This window comes from Ochotona curzoniae, unplaced genomic scaffold (genome assembly GCF_017591425.1).
Source record: "Ochotona curzoniae isolate NIBS_2020 unplaced genomic scaffold, NIBS_Ocur_1.0 scaffold_4506, whole genome shotgun sequence".
Lineage (NCBI taxonomy): Eukaryota > Metazoa > Chordata > Mammalia > Lagomorpha > Ochotonidae > Ochotona > Ochotona curzoniae.
The window spans coordinates 74,952,500-74,973,361 of record NW_024467119.1 but is presented as its reverse complement, the minus strand read 5'-3'; the positions used below and the strand labels follow the sequence as shown (position 1 = coordinate 74,973,361).

At 41.3% G+C, this 20,862-nt stretch overlaps 1 protein-coding gene across 2 annotated transcripts in view; it reads left to right on the top strand.

The window, feature by feature from the left end:
- Positions 1-20,862, top strand: part of NR3C2 (nuclear receptor subfamily 3 group C member 2) — a 328,981-nt gene that overhangs the window by 240,400 nt on the left and 67,719 nt on the right. The window contains exon 5 of one of the 2 annotated variants that reach the window (XM_040966562.1): positions 20,026-20,370. The exons of the other annotated variant lie outside the window; for it this stretch is intronic. Within the exon in view, the coding sequence (XP_040822496.1) occupies positions 20,026-20,370 (345 nt within the window). The remainder of the gene's footprint in view (positions 1-20,025; positions 20,371-20,862) is intronic. 2 annotated transcript variants of the gene reach the window in all.

Genomic DNA, 20,862 nt, shown 5'->3' with positions numbered 1-20,862 from the left:
GAAATCTCAGTGACCTCACAGAGTCAAGGTCCCTACTTACAGCTCCCCTCACCAAAACAAATACAGGCAGAGAAGATGATGCTGCAAAGTCTAGCTGGAACTAAAGCTAAAGCCATCTTCCAAATCAATACCCAGAAGCATAACTCTGGGAGCAAAACCTCCAATCAACAAAAGCATCCTCTAAAAGGGATACAAAATGCTGATCCCTCAGCTGCATGGAAATCAACATAGAAACAGAAGAAATATGGATAATCAAGGCAACACAACTCCCCAAAAGGAAAACAATAATGCAATAAGACTAAGAAGTGAGATCAACGAAATGCCAAACGAATTCCAAAGATTCTGAAGTTATTTAAGGGACACAAGAGAGACAGATAAACAGTTAAGTGAAGTTAGGAAACCAGTATATGATGTAGATAAAAAAAATTCAGCAAGGAAGGAGCAAGAAAGTTATAAATGAAAAACTCTGTAAGTCAAATTAAAAATGCAATGGGAAGCCTTAACAATGAACCAGATGAAACAGAAGAAAAACATCTGATCTGTGAGACAGATCTTTTGAAATATCTTATTCAGACAAAAATAAAGAATATTTTTGAAAGAATGAAAATAATACTCAAGATCTCTGGGATGGTATCAAAGGCAACATAGGAGTCTAGGGAATTCCTGAGAAATGAAACAGAAGAGTTTAGAAAAGCTAGTGAATAAAGTAACAGCAGAAAAATTCTCAGACATGGTGAAAGATATGGAAATACAAAATCAGGAATCAAACTCCTACATTGAAATCATCAGAAAAGATCCTTAGTTCTGCATTGTGGAACAGCATGTTTAGCCACTGCCTGCACTACTAGCATGCCATAGGACAGTGCCAGGTTTGAATCCAGCTGCTGCACTTCAAATCCAGCTCCCTGCAAATGCTCTAGGAAAAACAACACAAGATGGCCCAAGTCCTTGGGACCTGGGCACTCATGTGGGAGACCCAGATGGTGCTCCAGGCTTGCCCCAGCTCCAGCCATTTCAGCTCTTTGGGGACTGGACCAGAAAATGGAAGATCAATTTCTCTGTCTTCTCCTTTCTCTCTGTAACTTTGCCTTTCAAAGAAATAAATCTTAGCAGTTAAACACATCAATACAACACATCATACTGTAACTTCCAAAAATAAAACAAAAATAAACAAAACCATAAAACTTGCAAGAGAAATGTGCCAGGTAATTTTTCAAGGAACTCTTTTCAAGAGAAACCCTATAGACCAAGAGAGAAGGGAGAAAGATGGTCCAAATTCTGAAAGAAAAATCTACCAGCCAATAATACTTTATTGATAAAGGTCCCAGTGATAAGCTGAAGTGAAATAAAAATCTTCCAAGACAACTAAAGTAAAAAGAATTTAACACCCAGCCAGCTTTACAAATGATAGTTAAGAATACACTCCCTACAGAAACACAGAAAATCAATGGGCATCATAGAGGAATGTACACAATGGAAACATACTAGTAAAAGAAAAAAGGATATTCAAAGCAACCAATGGGACATTTTGTAAGAAGACAGAAGGATCAGGCATTATTTATAAATAATAACCTTGAAATCAATGAGGAAAAAGCAGAGCTGATGCACACCATAGACTAAACTGACCTGCATCCCACTGATGCAGAATACTCATCATTTTCATTAGTACATGAAGCAGTCTCTTGCATAGACTACATACTAGACCATACAGTAAGTCTCAATAAGTTCAAAAAAACTAAATCAGTTCAGGTATCTTTTCTGATCACAATGAAATGAATCTGAAAGTTAACAGCAAAAGAAACTCTACAAATTATTCAAATATTTGGAAACTGAATTGTGTGCTCCTGAATGATCAGCATGTGAAAGAAAAAAATTAAAGGGAATTTTTAAAAAATCATTAAAACTGGTGAAAATGAAAATATTAAGATACATGGGAAACAGCAAAATCAATATTAAGATGGAGAGTTATAGCAATTAAATTCCAACATCAAAAAAAACCAAAAACCTGAACCTTTATTTGCAGATGTAAAAAAAGAATGATTTGTTGTTTGAGAAGAGGTTCTTACAAGGAAAATAATCAGAATATGCTGCCTCATTATTTTGAACAAATCAGTCAACAACAGATATAGGTAATTGCTGACCTAGGTCATGAAAATCAGAATATCCAAAATCTGATTGTTTTGTATTCCTCCAGTGTATTGTGCACTATTTGGGGTTTTTTAAATATTTATTTGGAACACACAGGGACAAAGAGTGGAGAGAGACACACAGTGACCATTCATCTTTTCATTCACTCCCCAAATTCCCACAGCAGCCAGGACTAAGCCGGGCCAAAGTCAGATGCCAGAAGAAGCTCTGCATTCTGTGTGGATGGCAGAAACTCAAGTACTTGGGCCGTCACCCACTGGCTCCAGAGCACATTGGCAGGATGCTGGATTAGAGGCAAGGCAGGTCTTAATCCCAGGCACAAGGACAAGAGAGACAGGTGTCCTGAATGATAACTTCATTCTCTACCACAACTCCCACTCCCAGTATTTGTTTAGAGAGTGTAATAGCATGAAAGTACTTACGTAATGATAAAAATAGCATTCATTCTATAATAACTATTTTTATATTAGTTTAAATAAGGTGAATTGCAGTACATCTCTGACTGAGTCTACTGATACCTTCCTCAGATGTCTGTAGCATGCACCTCAGATTCCAGCTATTCTGTGGGATAATTCAAGTGCAACAATGAAAAGGTATACACTGCCTCACTTTCAGGGAGCTGCTCTTTTAGAGGGAAAAAATTTGTTATAGGTCAGATAAGCATTAGAAATCCAGCAAACAGGTCATTGAAGAGTACAGTTACCAGGGACAGTAACCCAAATCCCCAACGTTCTTTCTCTTTGCTTTCGAGTGGTGTCACCAGTTTCTTGGCTTTCCTACAATGAAACAAGGAGGCAAGCATCTCAGGGTAGCTGCATGTGGCTGCATTTCTCAGTGTTTCAGCTGCTTTAGGCCGAGTATCCTCTTGGGAGCCCAGACTATGGAGTGGGCCTGTAGAGTCAACTCAGGCTTCCAAAGTCACTGACTGTAGCCAAGAAGGAGAGCAACTCTGCATCAGCTAGCCTGGCACAAAGCCCACTGTCTCCTCTCTGTGTATCATTCCGGTCCAAAAGCATCCGCCACAAGAGATGAAAGTGTACATTGGATATTGCTTCCTGAACATCCTGGATAGTGGATTGTCAAAAATCTCCCCTTTCACATTCTAACCAAACAGTTGATTCCAACTTTCCTGAAAGATTTAGGGACACCTCAGACTTTAAGTCACTTCCAGGCTGAGGATAATGGAGGTATCTTGGTGAGCTCATCCAAAATTCCTGGCCATTGCCATGTCTCTTGCAACTCTTATGAAAGATCATCAGAAATACCTTTGAGACCAAATGGGCGTAGCCTCCTTCTGTCATCTCCCTCTGCTTGTTGAACCATATTGACTCGTAACTGTCCCCCATCCTGAACTGTTGTTCAATAACCACCAAAGAAACTGAGGCAAAATATCTTCAGCAATTACTTTTTTTTAATTCTTGAAGAACTATTTCAACACAAAGTGGTTTTTTATGATCTTATTTATTTGAAAGATAGAGTGATAGAACCAGGGGTTCTCCAAATGACCACAATGGTCAGGGGTGGGCCAGGTTGAAGCCAAGAGTCCAGAACTCCCTTCACGTCTCCCAAATGGATGCGGTTATGGGCCCAAGCTCTTGGATCATCAAAATGGAGGAGTTGGGTTTGGAATTGGAGCCAATTTCTAACATGGAATGCCAGTGTCTCAAGTGACAGGTTAACCCAGTATGTCACATCACAGGCCCCACAAAATGATTTTCTTACCCTAGCAATCTTTGGACCAATCTTTTCCTAATTCTAAAATTAGGCAAATACAAAAGTAAAAATTCTAACAATTTCATCTTAACTTCTTATGTGTATCATATTTGAGAGACTGGATTCACATACAGGAGAGCTGAAGAATATCTTAAAACCAAGGAGAACTTTGATGGAAGTTGACTGCATTTGGTTTCTTTAGTTTTAGCTTCACCAGCTATTGTCCCTTTCCTACCAATGCTTCAGGTCCTGTAAGTCAGCTCTTCCATGACTTACGTTTATTTTTTTCTTTAACCAACACAGTAGGAGGCCTCCCCTTGAGATTTCTGACGTTAAAAATACCTTGGACCTTGTGACTAAACACAAAGCAGTGAACAATGCTAGTTTTGTTTTCAACCCATAAACCCTTTCTGTCCCTGCCCTTCCCCTACCCTGAAAGTTTCTGGACCACATTCAGGAACCCTGTCTGTGCCCTCTCCTGACACCTGCCCCCAGGACCCTGCACGTGGGCATTGACTCCTCTGCCCACGTTCCCTCTGCTCCAGGCTGGGGGCAGATTCTGCCAAGTCACCATTGGAAGGTTTGAGTAACAGGGCTCCTTTGTAAGCCACAGCAAGGGGTTCTTGGTTATGCTTTTGTCCATGCAGTTCACCACATATTCCTCCCCTATGCTAATAAGTCTGTTTCCCACTTTGCACCTTCTTCAACAAACTCATCACCTCCAGATGAACTCTGCTCCTCAGGATTCAGTCTTCCACACAGCGAGGAGACCGTAATACCGTTGTAGACACTTGTCAAATGTCATTTGTGGGGCAGTTGTTTAGCACAATGCAATGCCTACGCTCTGTATGAGAACCCAGCATCAGATCCCTCCTTCACTCCCATTCCCAGCCTCCTGCTACTGTGTACCCTTAGAGGCAACAGGTGGTAGCTGAAGTCCTTCATCCCTCCCAGCAACGTGGGAGACCTAGCTTCAGTGTGGCCTGTGCCTGGCTCTTCCGAGCATTTGCAGAGTGAATCAAATGAGTAGAAGAGACCGCTCTATCTGTCTCTCTTGCTTTCAAATCAAAGAAATGATTTAACAATTTAAAATGTGAAATGTGTATATAATTTATTAAGACTTTTCCTATGAAGCTTTTAAAAAATTTTTTGGATGGAGTTGATTAGTACTTCCTCTGTGCTTTCCAAGCCTGTGTCATAGCACTCATCACATTTTATTACAGTTATTTGTTTATACGTAGTACTTGCCAAGCAATCTTGAACATCTCAGAAATAGTATTGTTCTTTCGTCTTTATGCCCAGAACACTTATTACAGCAAGTGCTTAATAAATACTTGTTAACAAATGAGTGAATGAGTGTATACATTGTCTAACTTTGCCTTATACCATGAAGCTGAAGTTAGCGAAAACAAAACAAAACAAAAATCCATATTTGGATATGCAGTTGTTGAAAACCAAATGCATTTCATTTTCCAACCAGTCCTGCAACAAAAATTCTACATATGTATTTTGACAATGTTCTAGTATAGTGGGTTTTTTTCCCTATCCCTGCACTGAGAAGGTACAGTTTCACAAAAAAAAAAAAGAAAAAAAAAGAATCTCTTGATCTAATGTTGACTTACACAGTATGATCTGGCGGCTTCTTCAGTGTGATAATGTATTGCAGAAGAGGTTTAGCATGTCTCTTCACTACTTGATCAGGATTTTTAAGTTATGTCTGGACTTCTTGACAATGCTGTTGTAACTATTCTGTGGCACCAGAATGAGAGAATGGGGCATTGAGCTGACTGCTCCTGGGAAGATAGAGAACCTAACGCTGATCCTGCACTGAGTTCAAGGTGAAAGAAGTTAAGCTGAACAGTGTAAAGGGCTAGAGAAATGAGCCCCAGCCCTCAAATCAGTGTGCGAAAGCAAGGATAAGCAGGGATGGTAAACAAACCCAAGAAAAACAGGAAAGGGTAGAGATGTAATTGAGAAGCTTGGTGAGTGCAAACCACAGAGGCTATCAACTGAAGTCATTTCCAGAATAGTTGCAATCCATGGGCAGAGTGAGGAATATGTGTTGATTTCAGGAGGAACTTCCCTACTGACAGAAATGGTTAGCACATGTGAAGGTGACTGGGGAAGTATAGTGGTGACAAGGCATGTGGTGCTGAAGGCTACCAATGCAAAAACAGTCTTCTAGCCCTCTCCCAGTTAAAAGAGAGAGCACTCTCTATCAAGGAGATTCTGCCAGGCTTTAACCATCCAGGGTTAAAAAAATGCCCAGATAACAGGAGAGTGTGACACTGCACTCCTGGTTGAAGTATGTCTAGAAATTCCTTCACCTTGGTGCAATGTTACTGCACATGGGACCGAGAAGGCTCTAGAAGATGAGAAATGAGCTGTAAATTGAAGGGTGTGTACCTCCAGATGGTGTCAGCTGGAAGCTGGTCACCAGGAGCTAACCAGCCACCCAGCTGAAGGAAGTGTCTGTTGGGGGGAGGCCCCATTTCATCACAAGAACAAATACTCTTTTTCATGGATGGCTATTAAGGAAGCTCATTGTGTAAGGCGCAGCTTGGATTTTCATGTGAGCATGAATGTCGAAATCATCATTACTCATTTTTTATAGGTGTAATAGCACACAGGATACACACTTGTCAGTCAGTACAACGCCCTTTGGGAGTGGCAGAGAACCTGGCCATCCTTGTGAATTATAAACTTGCTGTTATGGCAATATTCAACATTGAATGTGTCTACAGTGGGTTGTGTGCATGTACCATGGTGGCTGTAAATTGTGTTTTTAGGTGAAGTGTAGGCATCTCAGAAACAAAATGTAAGTTTCAAAGGAATTAGTAAAATTAATATCTTCTAATACTAATAACTTTCTTAAGGAATTTTGTACAGAATCCACTTTCCTTTAAAGCTTTTGGGGCAGGGTCAATCCTCCATCGAAAAAGAAGGCCTAGTTCTTGGCTCTAGATCACTGCTTCCATAAAGAAAACAGGCAGGTGTTTCCATATTTCAAGCATTTTCTTTTAGGAAATATAAGAAGTGCATATTTTTGTATGAACTATGCGAAATGTTGCAGACAAAAATGAATTTCTTGTTATGCTCAGTTAACTTTCCAGTTGATGATTCCTGCTATTAAGGAAACTAACTTTAGGAGCATAACAAATTAGCATACTTCTTATTTCAGTTCTCTTTGATTGTTTTCTTACATAGTCAAGGGATTTCATGATCTTTCTAGCTTACTCTTCTTGTTTTTAACAGCTTCCTTGGTATAAGCTGGTGATTCTCAACAAGGGCTGATTTTTACCACCCAGGAGAGAGATTTGGCAGTCTGAAAACATTTTTGGTTATCATAGCTGAGGGCTGAACATGCCATTAAATGGTCTACATCATGCAAGACACAGTCCTTTCTTCCTCCTTTCTGTCTCTCCCTCTTCCCTTCCCTCCCCCTCCCTTCCCCTCCCTCCCCCTCTTCCATTCCATCCCTTCCCAAGAACCGTGTTTCCTGGGTTGTCTCTGCCTCTTCCTCCTCCTCAAGCCTCATTCAGAAGCTATGCATTGGTAGTTCTCAAATTCACAGTATAGGAAAGAGTATGTCATGGGATGTGCTAAACATGAAGATGATCAGCCTCCACGTGTCATCTCCTGACCTGTGCACCCCAGGCAGCTGATGATTCTGCATCCTGCAGAGGCCCCCAGGGTGGTTTTCAGCGAGGTGGTCTGGAGACCAAGAGTTTGAAGACTAGGATAATAAGCCATAGTCTTCATTTTCATGATGTCTGGCCGTAAGCTTCTCTTCGTTTTCTAGACTATCATGTGAACTGCTCAATTATGTACTGTTAATTCTTATTAAGCCCTTTAACCATGCACAACCTTTGGTAATTATTTTGTACTTTTGGAAGTAAACAAATGAAAATGGGATTGTAGACAAAAAAATGAATTCATTATGATTGTATTTGGTCCTTATAAGGTATCTCATGTGGCTGGTTAGTATATCTTAGAGAATTTTCCCCAAAATTTGTAATATGGTTTTATCATCTTTTTTGCAATATAATATATGCATTCCCCATGAAAACTAGTTAGTTTGATAGTGGTTCCCTATAGCTATTCGCTTAAAATTGTGTTGTTAAGTCTATAAACCAAGTGAGGAAAACAGGAATCATTGACTATAGACGATGATATTATATAACCAGTTGATGCAAATGATATGATATGAAGGATTATCTCTCCAGAGAGATCAGGCTCTGCCTTGACCCTTCTGGCAATATATGTGGTAAGGGTAGATACACAGGCATATATGTCAATTTATCCAAGTGCTGCTAGGAACTTAGGAAAGCTATATTTTTATGCCATCATCATTACCTCTCTTCAGTGGCTTCAGCTGGTGTGTAATGTTGCATTAGTTTATTGATTCCAATTCACAGGACTTTGGTGGGTCCGCAGTCGTTACTCCAAGCTCTCTTGAACATTGTGGTTAGATTCACTAATGACAACTGTTGAGTCATTTATTGAGGCATAGCTTTGGGCATATGGTCAACAAATCCTAGATGTTCTTCTACATAGGTGAGAGAGGTCCCTGCCACACAAACTTCTGGCTGTCTGCTAGCCAGCTCACCAACAATCATAGGCAACTTTATCATCCAGTTTTGGTGACTCCTCATAATTCTGAAGGGAAGGAAGTATTTTTTTAAGCTGGGGGACCCCATTTTGAAGGTTTTCGTTTATACCAAATTAAATAGATATTGGCTGCCAGGTTGCCTTGGAGGTGTCTTTCTTTACGCCCTACTGCCATCAAAATTTTCATCATATGCCTCTAACCAGTGGCAAAGAAATCCAAATAGATGTCTTATGAGCAATTATATTTGAACACATTTCTCTAAACCCTTCCCCCACCCAGCTCAGAAAATTCCCGTGCTGATACTACTAACAGGCCACTAAACTGGAAATGATGAGGCCCAGCACATCACCGACACTACCAGCTGGAATCTTTGGCAAGTCAACTCCTCTTTCTGGCACTGCATTTCCTCAGAGCTAAATGGGATTAAACAGGCTGCTCTGTGTGGTCCCTTCTGATTCTAGAAGGTGGAGTCTTAGAGGCCTCTCACAATTTGGGTCCTAAAACCTTGAATTCATGACAGTAATTTGGGGCAAGAGAAGATGACAGCTTTTCTCCTCTACTCCCTTCCAAGCATGGGAATCACCTGGAGCAGCAGCAGTTCCCATCGCTTCACCCACCAATCAGAGCCCATATTTCTATATCTCAGTCAGGGCTCCTTGGGCCCTATGACTAGGGGTGGTGTCTGACTCTGTTCTAAATTCCATGTCTACAAGGTGATTCTTCTATGAAGTTAGGAGTCAGCAGCCCCTCTGCTTTCAGTTTCCCCTCTTCTGTCCTTTCTGGACTCCGTCAGGGTTTGAAGGGCCACCCACTTGGTTGCTGCCCAGCCATGGAAATCAGCAGCAAGACTGTCTGACCACAGGGCTGTGGGGCACTCTGCTTCTGTACTTGGTAAAGACTGTTTTTGTTAATGGGCCAATGCTGTGTTCAGTCTTAGCAGGAGTTGTTTCAGAGGCAGACCAGCCTAGTTCATTGGGGTCTAGGGTAAATCCTGACATTCTTCCTGCTTCTCTTTATAGGTTACAGAGTGCTGACTATAGTCAGCGCATAAAGGAATCAAATCAGTTGTGTCAGTGTGATGCATTCATTCATTTGTTTAGTTGCTCTTTTCTTCCCTTTGTCCAGTAAGTCCTGGTTTGCTAAGTCCATAATGACTTAGCATGTAAATATGACCTACTGTGCACCATACAGGAAGACATCTGTATGAGTTCCAGAGTCCAAACAAATGCACACCAAGTAAACCATTGTTTTTGCACAGTCTTGTGGCCTTTTTCCTCCATGGTTATGAATATGATGGGAGACTATACACGACAGAGGAATCCTAACCCCGTGATAACTTCGATGTACCATTCTAGTACAGTTATAGGTTTGTGTCACCCATTCACATATGGAGATTTTTTTTAATAGTTGTCTAGGAATTAAAAACTGTATTTTACAAGTTATGTAACTTTGAACCACAGCATCCACTTGAAAACCCTGGAATGAAGTTGGCCTTAGTCCAAGTACGTCATCGGTGAAGAACTGCATCCCAATCAAGGGCTCTGTTCTTAAGTGACAGCCAGGGCCCACCATGTGAAAGCAAGAGTAGCTTGCTCTAACACTAACAAGCCATCGGTGAAAACCGTCCATCAGGCAATGGGTGGGAGCAGCAGGATCCCTACATCCTGACTTTTTTAAATTTTACTAAATGAAGGAAAACGCCTTGGCAACATAAGCAGACTGTTAGGAAGAAAATGTCCTATAGTTGGAGAAAAAAAACAAAAACAGTGTTTAATTTCCTTACTGTCAATGTAATGTTGCTTTAAAAGGACTACTAACAGCAACAAATATGTGAATTGTGACCCTCCCCCCCACACACACAAAAATGACCAGCTGTTGAGACAGTTTAGCTGTGTCATGCTTCCTGAAGCAGAGGCAGCGAACACTTTGCGAAGTGCTCTTCAGAGCAAATCCCTGGTGACTGTCAAGTCTGCTCCCCAACCTATATGTGAACCAAAACTGCAGTTGACGCAGAAGCACTAACCGTCCAAAACCCTCTGATGTTAATGTTCTCCTAAAGCCAGTGCTTTCCAGCGCCTTGGCATTCGATGAAGAACTTAGATTCCGTCTGGGACCTTGGTCCTTCTTTGGTTGTTGCAGTGGAAGAGTTGAAGGATCCAGAGAAGAGTGCTTGTGGAGTGAAAACGGAAAGCATCATTCTTTTAAAGAAGCTTTTGTTCACCCTGCTGTGCTGAATTGGGCTCTGGGAGAGTCAGGAAAGCTCTGGCATTTACACTGTGGCAGAATACCAAATGAGAAAACAGAAGCAGGTCTTGCAAGCAGAGCTGGGCAGGGCAGGCCCTGAGTGTCCCCAAGCCTAGCGTGGCTGTGGTAGCCACCAGGTCGGGAGCAGTGCAGGAGAGCCGCCAGAACAAGACACCATGAAAGGGCCTCCAGACGCTGCAGGCCTGACCCTGGGTGCAAGGGGAAGCTGGCATGCAGACACAAAAAGCAACTGCTAGAGACTGTCTCCAAAAGGCCATTTGGTTTGGCTCCACTTTATCTGGGAGTTTCCAGACCCATGCTGCCTGTATCCTGAAGAGAACCCAGCCTAGAAAAATAACCTTTTTTTTTCAAGTACATGCATCATTGGCCACTATTCATTTTTAATTTAGGCCCATTCTGATAATATCAGTAGAATAAAATGTGGAGTAATGTTTACTTAAAATGCATAAAAGCTGTAAACATTAGCATTTGTTTTTTCTTTCCCAGGGCCTTTTTAATTCCCTCTCTGCCCCGACTTAAGTGGCATCCTGTTAACTCATTAATCTGTACTTTTTGTGCTCCTCTCTCTTTATATTAGTGGTGGTTCCTAACAGGGTTTTTAAAGCTCTGCTTGCCTTCTTTTCTTGGATTGGAGAATGCTCATAGGAAGAGAATGCTGAGTAATCATATTCCGATATACGGACTAGTTTCTATTTTAGACCAGCTGCAAAAAAACTATTTTTTTGTCATTTCAAAGATTATTATTTTCTCTTTGGTTATCTGACTTATGAGATCTTACCAAGAAAGTTCTACAATTTTCCATCCTTCAGTTATAACCTCAATATTGATCATCTCAAGTATACTTCTCATTTTACATTTCATTGGGAATAATGTAAAGATTTACTTGTGAGTTGATTAAAATTAAGGTGGTTTTTTAGTAGGCTGTGATGTTAGGTAACAGTCTTTGACAAAATTTAAATTGTGATGAGTTTTGAGTAATTACTCCACAGAAAGAATACTGAATTAAGAAGGAAGAAATGTTTTCAATAAAATCAGCAACAGATAAAACTGCTTTCCCCATTTGTATTTTTTTTATTCTTTACTAATTCTTTTTACATCAGATTTCTGAAGTTGAATGGGGGTAACTCCCTCCATTGCCACTGAATTCTCAGATGCTTCCAGTGTGGAAGATGACTGGCTGCAATGAGGGGACCACAGTGTGAGACCACTGCAGTGAAATGGTGCCAGATGGGGCCAGGACGGTGCCTTGGTGTTAAGTGCTCTCTGAGTACTTGTTAAGGAATCTTCTACTGCAATTCTTACAAAGTACTACTACATGGCATGAATTTCCCTCTTTTGTCTGCGTTCAGTAAACTCAGGTTTTTAGGTATCACATTTGCTGAAGGCAGAACCAGCAGGAGCTGACTTCCAATGTAAAGAGGGGGTGCGCAGGACCCCTCCCTGGGGGATGCAACTTCTGCCTCCAGTCTTTCTCAGCCCAAGTGTGTTGAGGATGGTGCTAGAACCTGGGGAATGCCAGAGAATTTAGCAGAGTGCGGTCACCTGTTTCCAGGTCACTGCCTTTGTTCCTCTTTTACCCTATTTACTCTGTGACCTTGTTGGAACAATAATGCTTCTTCATAAAACATTTTTAATGAGTCTATTTACCTTCCATACCCAAGGAGATCATACTTTGATGCAATAAAACTCTCCACTCAAACATAGGCCAAAGAGGCAGCCCTTGCACCTGTTAAAGAATTAACTTTTTAACTGAGGGAGGGCCCTCTGGCCGGTGGCCACACCTATCGCACACTATTTTTTTTTATTATTATTATTTTATTTTAAGCATCTGTAAAACTACTTGAAGCTTACCTTGTTTTGTTTAGTTTTGCATGAACGCAAGTACCCTGCTTCGGCATAATTATTCCCAAAATATATCATACATGGAGAATCTGTGTTTTCCAAAGAATAACTTGATTGAAAAGATGTGTTTGAAGAAATCAACTGCCAGTTGCAATGAAATTTAGGAGCTTTATTTTTTAATCAAAAGTAGTCAGTTCTCTCCCACCACCCAAGTAAATTCTACTCTCTGTACCAACTGGCAAATTTGATACCTGCCACCTTAGATTTCTGTTTCGGTTGGGATTAGTGCATGAAAATATGGAGCAAAAGCCAAGGCCTGGGTTGTGATGATGGCAGTCGTTACAAGTGCACAGGGATTGACTCTGCCACCAGGGAATTAGGAAAGAAAACTTCCTGTTTGTGGGTTCAGATTGTGGTTACACACTTCCTGTTTAAAAGACTGATTTGTCGATGGAGGTGACCCAATAGGGACCGTATAGATGACTAGGAGTAGTCATTTGGCTTCAGATCCCCTCTCACCCTTTTAACCTCCTGATTGTATGGCACCTGCAGGTGCAGTGTGAATTGTCTGTTGTGGTTGCCCGTGTCATTACAGTGAGACACTTCCTTCTGGCTCTAACCACCACAATAACCATTGAGTGCCAGTCTTGTTGCTTTTACAAATCACTTTCCCCTCTGTACAGTGGCGATAACGCGACACCGACCTCACAGGGTACTTATGAAGATTAATGGGATGGCATTTTTAAAAGATGCTGACTTTGTACTTGACATAAAAATATTCCCTTAGAGATAGCTCTTGACCATCTCCACAAGAAAATTTTGGTGATCTCACACCAAAAAGAAACCAGTGAGTACATTTTTTTAAAATATTTATTTATTTATTTATTTATTTATTTGATAGACTTACGGAGAGGGAGGGAGTGACACAGAGAGAGAGAGAATGAACTTGCATCTGCTGGTTTACTCCCCAAATAGCCTCAAAAGCCAGAGCTGGGCCAGGCTGAAGCCAGGAGGTTCTGCATCTTCCACATGGATAACAGGCTCAAATACTCGTGCCATCTTCTGCTGCTTTTCCCAGGCCATTAGCAGGGAGCTGGACCAAAAGAAGAGCAGCCTGGACTTGAACTAGTGCCCTTGTGGAATGATGCCTTCACAGGTTGTCACAACACTGACCACTTGAGATTGCATTTTAAGTAGAGATCTGAGCATGCAATCCTGTTCCTTATAATGATGAAGGTACTTATGTTTTGTTTTTAAAAGATTTGCTTAATTGTTTAAAAGACAGAGTAACATTGAGGGAGAGAAACAGAACAGAGTTCACTCCCCAGTCAGGACTGGGCCAGGACGAAGTAGAACCCAGAGCTCTATCCAAACGTCCCACATGGTGTCCAGGACCCCAGGACCTGAGTTAGCATCTGCTTCTCACGTGTGTTCACAAAGTGCTAGGTCAAAAGTGGAATAGCCAGGATTCAAACCAAGTACTCCAGTTTGGAATGCCATCATCCCAAGTAGTGGCATAACTTGCTGTACCACTAAACCAGCCTCAAGGATTCGTTCTCATAAAGAAAAGAGAAAGGAGTGGGAAAGGGAGCATACAGGATTTTAGGTGGGGCTTTTTCCCCCAATGGTGCTAGACATTCTTTTAAGCATGCAATCCGAGATCACAGTGTTTATTCTTTATTTATATTTAGGAAAACTATTTCTGAAATTTTCTCCTACCACACTGAGAAGCATACGGGAAGTATCCTAGTTTACAGACAAATGTGAGCCAGAGATATTCCTTGCAGATAAATATAATGCTGTACAGTACCTTTTTCTTTAAGATTTGTTCTATTTTTATTGGAAAGTAAGATATACAGAGAGGAGACGAGACAGAGAGGAAGAGCTTCTCTCTGATGATCCACTCCACAAGTGGCTACAGTGGCCAGAGCTAAGCTGATCCAGAGCCAAGTACCAAGAGTCAGGAGCTTCTTCCAGATCTCCTACATGGGTGCAGGGTCCCAAAGCTTCGGGCCCATCCTTGACTGCTTTCCCAGGCCACAGGAGGTAGTTGGATGGGAGGCGGGGCCCCTGGGATTAGAACTGGTGTCCATATGAGATCCAAGTACATGTAAGGTACCACTAGGTTGCAGTGCCAGGCCCTCCACAGTACCTTAAAGGATCTCGCTTCCACCTAGAACTCGAGAGGAAGTTCTAACATCCTAAGTGAATGCCACTTTCTACCTTTTTTGTTGTTGTTAAATTTTTTTTTGAATTTTTGAATTTTGTGGTACAATTTCGTGTAGACGGATATTCCCCCACCAAACTCCCACCCCCGGACAGATTTTCAGCATCCTGCTATAACAGCATAGTCTTTCATAACTCCTCCTGCCTTCTAAGCCTTTGCCGTCTTACCTTCACCTCTCAGCTACAGCCTCATTTCTCCAGCGTGTATCAAATCAGCTTCACGATGAGACCCCTACAGCAGGATTCAGATCCTGTTAGTCAATACCACATTGATCACAGAACACATTATTTTCTGTATCATAGGTAGACATTAGGTTTTGCTATGTGATTGGTGAATAGATTCTGCAATAATAGCAATTGAAGTATTGCTTTGTAGAATATGAATCTATGGGTCAATTTAAAACAGATAAAAATTTAATACATGGGGATCTACTAATTGGAAATGTCTACAATGGTTAAAGGTTAGGTTTACATTTGCTTGCCCATGTTTATTATATGTAATAAAAGCAATAATTCATGTTAATTTGTTAACTTATGCACATTAAACTGAGCACATGTAAAGGTGCATTTAGGCATACCCTCTTTTCCACTTTGTTCACCTCTCTCACAGCATTTGTAAACAATTGAAATGCCATTTCCGTGTAATTAGTTGAGCAGTTGGTTATTTATTCATGAGGGCAGTTTGCACTTGGACCCTGACCCCTAGTGTATAGTATCTTCAGATCAGTTTAGATGCTCTGTTTTCTATTAGTATAAATTGGGACAATTTTGCTTGCCAGCCAATTAAACTTGTGGAAAGATGACATTCCCACTTGATCTCAGGGCACAAAAACACTCACAGTTGTTCCCTAGCTGTCAGAGTATGCATCCTGTGGCAACAAAAAGACAGAGAAAAGTCATGTACAGAAAGCACAATCAGGGTCATTGGGCCGCAATCAATGCCCCATGTAGGAGAGTGTGAGAAGTGTCCTGTTAGAAGAACAGGGCTTAGAGAGTGAGGAATTGCTGAAACTGTTCTATAGGCTATAAGTACAGTTGGTCTGTGGGCAGAATTACGTTTGGCATGTGAACAGAGACAAAATTTTTAATATAATCCCAATATGACCTCATCTGATGAAAAGACTGAATTCAAAGAGTTTATGGAAAAATGGTGAATACGTTTATTTTGGTGCAACAACTTTTTTTAAAAAATTCAGATTTACAGAGAGAAGGGGATACAGAGGGAAAGATCCTCCATCCCATGGTTCACTCCCCAAGTTTTTGCATCTGAAGCCAGGAACCAGCAATTCTCACACAGGTGCAGAGTCCCAAGGCTTTGGGTCATGCTCGACTGCTTTCCCAGGCCACAAATGGGGAGCTGGATGCAAAGTGGAGCAGCCAGGACACTAACCAGTGCCCAAGTTGGTTCCTGGCAGATGCAAGGAGAGGATTTAGCCACTAGGCTATCACAGGGGCCTGGTGGGACAACTTTTGAAAGTTTTGCCTAGCTAAAGTCTTCAAAAAGTTTATGGAAAACACACTTGATGGCTGAGGGCTGCCACTAAGCATGTGCTAGCTAGGGCAAGTAACATGCATCTTTCCAATAGTTGAGGTCACACTGGGGATAGTGACAATCACATTCATGCCCCCTAAATGGAGAGAGAGCGAGCGAGCGAGCGCTACAGTCGCTGGGAGCCAAGAAATGGTGTGTGGCTCTGGTGACCTGGGAGCATGTAGTCTCCAAATTCAGTGACCATTAACACCATGTTAGTTCAGTAAGGTGCTAAATAATAATAAACCCCACAATTTATGTCCACTGATGTCGTGACTCATGGAAACAATTAGTTTCCTCATTATATGTTTGTATTCAAAACTTGTAATAATCTTAAAGTCTAAAAAATAATATAAGTTAGAGAAAACCCCGTCCTAGATACAAATGCTTGCCCTGGTATACACTTACTCAGCAACCTTGAACAAGCACATGAGCTTTTGTGGCGTAATTTTCTCCCCTGTAAAGTGGAATAGTGCCTGACCGTAGAGTCATTCCTGAGCAGTGGAATGATCAAACCATATAGAAGTACTTTGAACTCTGCCCGGGACATCCATGCTCAGTCAGTTTAACTTACTGTTAGTTACTTAAGATATGGCATCTCAAGACCAGTGACTCCATAATCCGATGGTTATGTAGTAGAAATTTTGAGAAGGAATAATAATGAACAAATCAGAAATGTTAGCTGAAATTCTCAGAGACTGGTCTATATTTCCTACAGGAAAGCAAATGAATAGTTTGTGATGTAGCAGCCAGTTAAAATTTTTCAAAATCTTAAAATGAAATAATGTATCCAACATTGAGCCTGAACAAACCTCGTGGGAAGTAGGTATTGGAACAGTAGACAGTGTTGAACCATTTTAAAAAGCTGACTTTGTGTAGCTATCTGCCTTGGATAAATATGCTTGAGAATCTGCACATTGAAAAATATTTATTACCTGGAATCCCTCAAACAAATATGGATTAATACTCAATTCCACATAAATTCACAAGAGTCACATTAAATTTAACTCAACTGTTAAGTATAATACTGATCATCTACTTACCAGGTTATGCAGTAGACCACCACCTACTTCACCACTAGAGAAAATAAATATTCTTCTTTGTGATATTTCATTGCATTGACTTGAAATAAGTCATAAGAATAAACGTAGCATATGGGCCTGAAGCTTAAAACAAAGATGAATGTCACAGTTAACTTACAAGCAAATACCGCTCGTAATGAAATTGAAAAATGTCACCCCTGGCTGTTTCTAGTCAATCTGATCACGGTTTTCTCACAGGTAGTCTGCTAAAGACTAAGAACATCTTAATGAACTAAAATCTTTTTTAAATAATTTATACAACTATGAGAAAAAAAGTAATGTTGGAATCGTATAAAATATTAGTCGTATTAATAATGCCACCATGGTTTTATTATCTCCACTTAGCCCTCTGGGGGGAACCATCTCCCCATTTTTCAGATGACTCAGTTGAGGCTTAGAGAACAGCTTATGTAGCGTTAAAGTAATTCTAGGTATCTAATAGTCCAGATCACTATTTAAAGGTATGGAGGAATTTCTCAAGATCTTTTGGAGTCTTCTGTTGACCAGGAGTTTGGATGACTTAGGAGTTCTATTCTGTTTCTCCTAGTTTTTGAGGTACCCTGCCAACTACTTTTTCTTTAGTGTATTTGCTCAGTCATCCACCAGTACCATATCTTGGTTATGTCTACTATTTCATAAATAGAAATTGTCAGCTATTTCCCATTATCATAAATGAATGTGATGCATCTGCTTTTCATTAAAATAAGTCTAAAAATCAGATTTTCCCACAAGAGTACCGGTTTGAATTCCAGCTGCTCTACTTCTAGTGTAGCTTCCTTGCTAATGGCCTAGCGCTTAGGCCTCTGTGCGCTCATGACATGCCTGGAAGAGGTGCCTGGCTCCCAGCCGGGGACCACCCATCTCTATGGCCAGTTGGGGAGTGAGCCAGCAGATAGAAGATATCTGTCCCTCCTTCTCTGTACTTCTGTCAAGTAAAATAAATAAAGCTTCACAAAAAAATCAGATTTTTCTGCGTTAGACTTCTCATTTATGGGAGAAACTGTACCCTGTTGATTGAGTATTTAAATTTGTTTTGTGAATTTTAAATACCTTAAGACAGGACCTACATCTTATTCATCTCTTGAGCTCAATTCCGACATGTAATAGATGTTGTGGCAGATACATTTGTTGTTGGTAATGACTTTTATTTGAATCCTTAGTTTTTCTGTGAGGAATATGATAGGTATTAATGAATATAATTGTAAGTATGAAGGATTTTTTAATCCAGTTAATTGGTATGGTATAGCAGTAGTTGATGTTAAATTTGTAAATTTGTCAGGAATAAGCTGATCTTCAAGAATGTTTAAGTACACTGAAAAGTTACACTTGCACGATAGTTATTCCCAAAATCCTAAGCTCAGTGTGGCACTTCTGAGCTTTCTTTCCATTCATTCATTCATTCATTCATTTATCTTCCAGATTCCCTATTTTCATCCAACTCTTCTCTCATTTGTTAGCATATGAAATAATTTAGCTTTTTTTTTTAAGGTTTGTTTATTTTTATTAGAAAGGCAGATTTACAGAGAAAGAGAGACAAAGATTTCTCATCTGCTGTTGCCCTCCCCAGATGGCTGCAACGGCCAGAGCTGAGCCAAACTGAAGCCAGGAGCTTCTGGATTTCCCACATGGGTTCAGGGACCCAAGTACTTGGGCCATGCTCTGCTTTCCCAGGCCATAAGCAGGGAGCTGGATGGGAAGGGGAGCAGCCAGGACACAAACTGGCATCTCTATGGATTACTGGTGCTTAATGGAGGATTAGCCACAGTGTCAGCCCCTGAAGTAATTTAGCTTTGAACTCTACTGCACACATATTCGCTGCATGATCTTGGAAAGGTTTCCTTTTTTTTTTTTTTTTAAGATCTGTGTTTTCATTTAAACGGTAGTGTGACAGAAAGAAAGAGTGTATCTACCAGTGCACTCCCCATATGGTCACCCAGGTCCGAACCAGACCAGAGGCAGGGTCAGGAACTCCCAGCAAGTCTGCTGCGTGGGTAGCAGGAGCACAGGTGCGCACTGGCTTCTGCCACCTTCCCAGGCACATTGGCAGGGCACTGCATGAGAAGCAGAACACCTAAGTGTCAAACCAGCACACCAATGTAGGATTCCACAGGACACATGTCAGTTTCACCCACTGTGCCGAAACACTGGCTCCTCACACAGATGTCAAAACTTCCCTGGTGCCAGCCTTTGTTTTTTTCTAGAATGACAATCATGACAGTAGCTGTTCAAAAAAAAAACCCTGTTGAACTGGTTAATTATATCAAGCATTGAGAACACTGGCTAGTATTAGTATTCGATTTTAGCCCTTCCGTGTGTTACGGTGGCTGTGTGTCTGCACTGCAGGACGGTTGCTTGATCTGTTTGCTAGCTTTCCCTGTGCTCGGCTGTACTCCTGTTGGATTTTCCCAACATCCAAAGTAACAACAATGTCTGTTTTCTCTTACCAAAAAAAAATAAATAAATAAATAAATAATGCCCGATGGCATGATTATTACTCCTTCGGGGCAAAGGATGCTTGAACCTATCTGTGTTAGTTATTTATCTCACAGGAAATGCAAATATTCCAAAGATGATTTTATTTGCTTCTGTCCTTTGTCTTTTCGCAGCACGAAAGTCCAAGAAGCTGGGCAAGTTAAAAGGCCTGCACGAGGAGCAGCCGCAGCAGCCGCCTCCACCGCCGCCTCCTCCGCAGAGCCCCGAGGAAGGGACCACATACATCGCCCCTGCCAAGGAGCCCTCGGTCAACACTGCGCTTGTTCCTCAGCTCTCCACCATCACTCGAGCTCTCACACCTTCCCCCGTCACGATCCTTGAAAACATTGAACCTGAAATTGTGTATGCCGGCTACGACAGCTCCAAACCAGACACTGCTGAAAATCTGCTCTCCACGCTAAACCGCTTGGCTGGCAAACAGATGATTCAGGTGGTGAAGTGGGCGAAGGTACTTCCAGGTGAGCACACCTCTCCCTGCCCTGACTGCAGCCTGCCGCACATCAGGCAGGGCCGCAGAGCACCCCATCTGACAGCATACGTGGAATTAGCTTCCTGTTAAATCCCAATTGCAACATTATTCATTTAATCATCCAGCTCAGGATGTGTGAAAAACTCTGTTCTCATCAATTCTGAGAGTGTGACAGTTGAAAACTCTATTTTGAATATGACATTTTTAAGAATTTCTGTATGTATGTAAGTATGCATGTATGTAAGTAAGAGAATTACTGAGAAAGAAAAGCGAGACAGAAAAAGAGCTCCCATCCTCTGTTTCACGAGCCCAGATGGCTTCAGTGGCCAGGGCGGAGTTAGGAACCAGGAGCTTCATCTAGTTCTTGCCTATGGGCAAAGCACTTGAGCCACCTTCCGCTGCCCTTCCCCAGCCATTAGCAGGGGACTGGATTGGAAGCAGAGCAACCGGGATGCAAGCTGGTATGCTAATGGGATGCCAG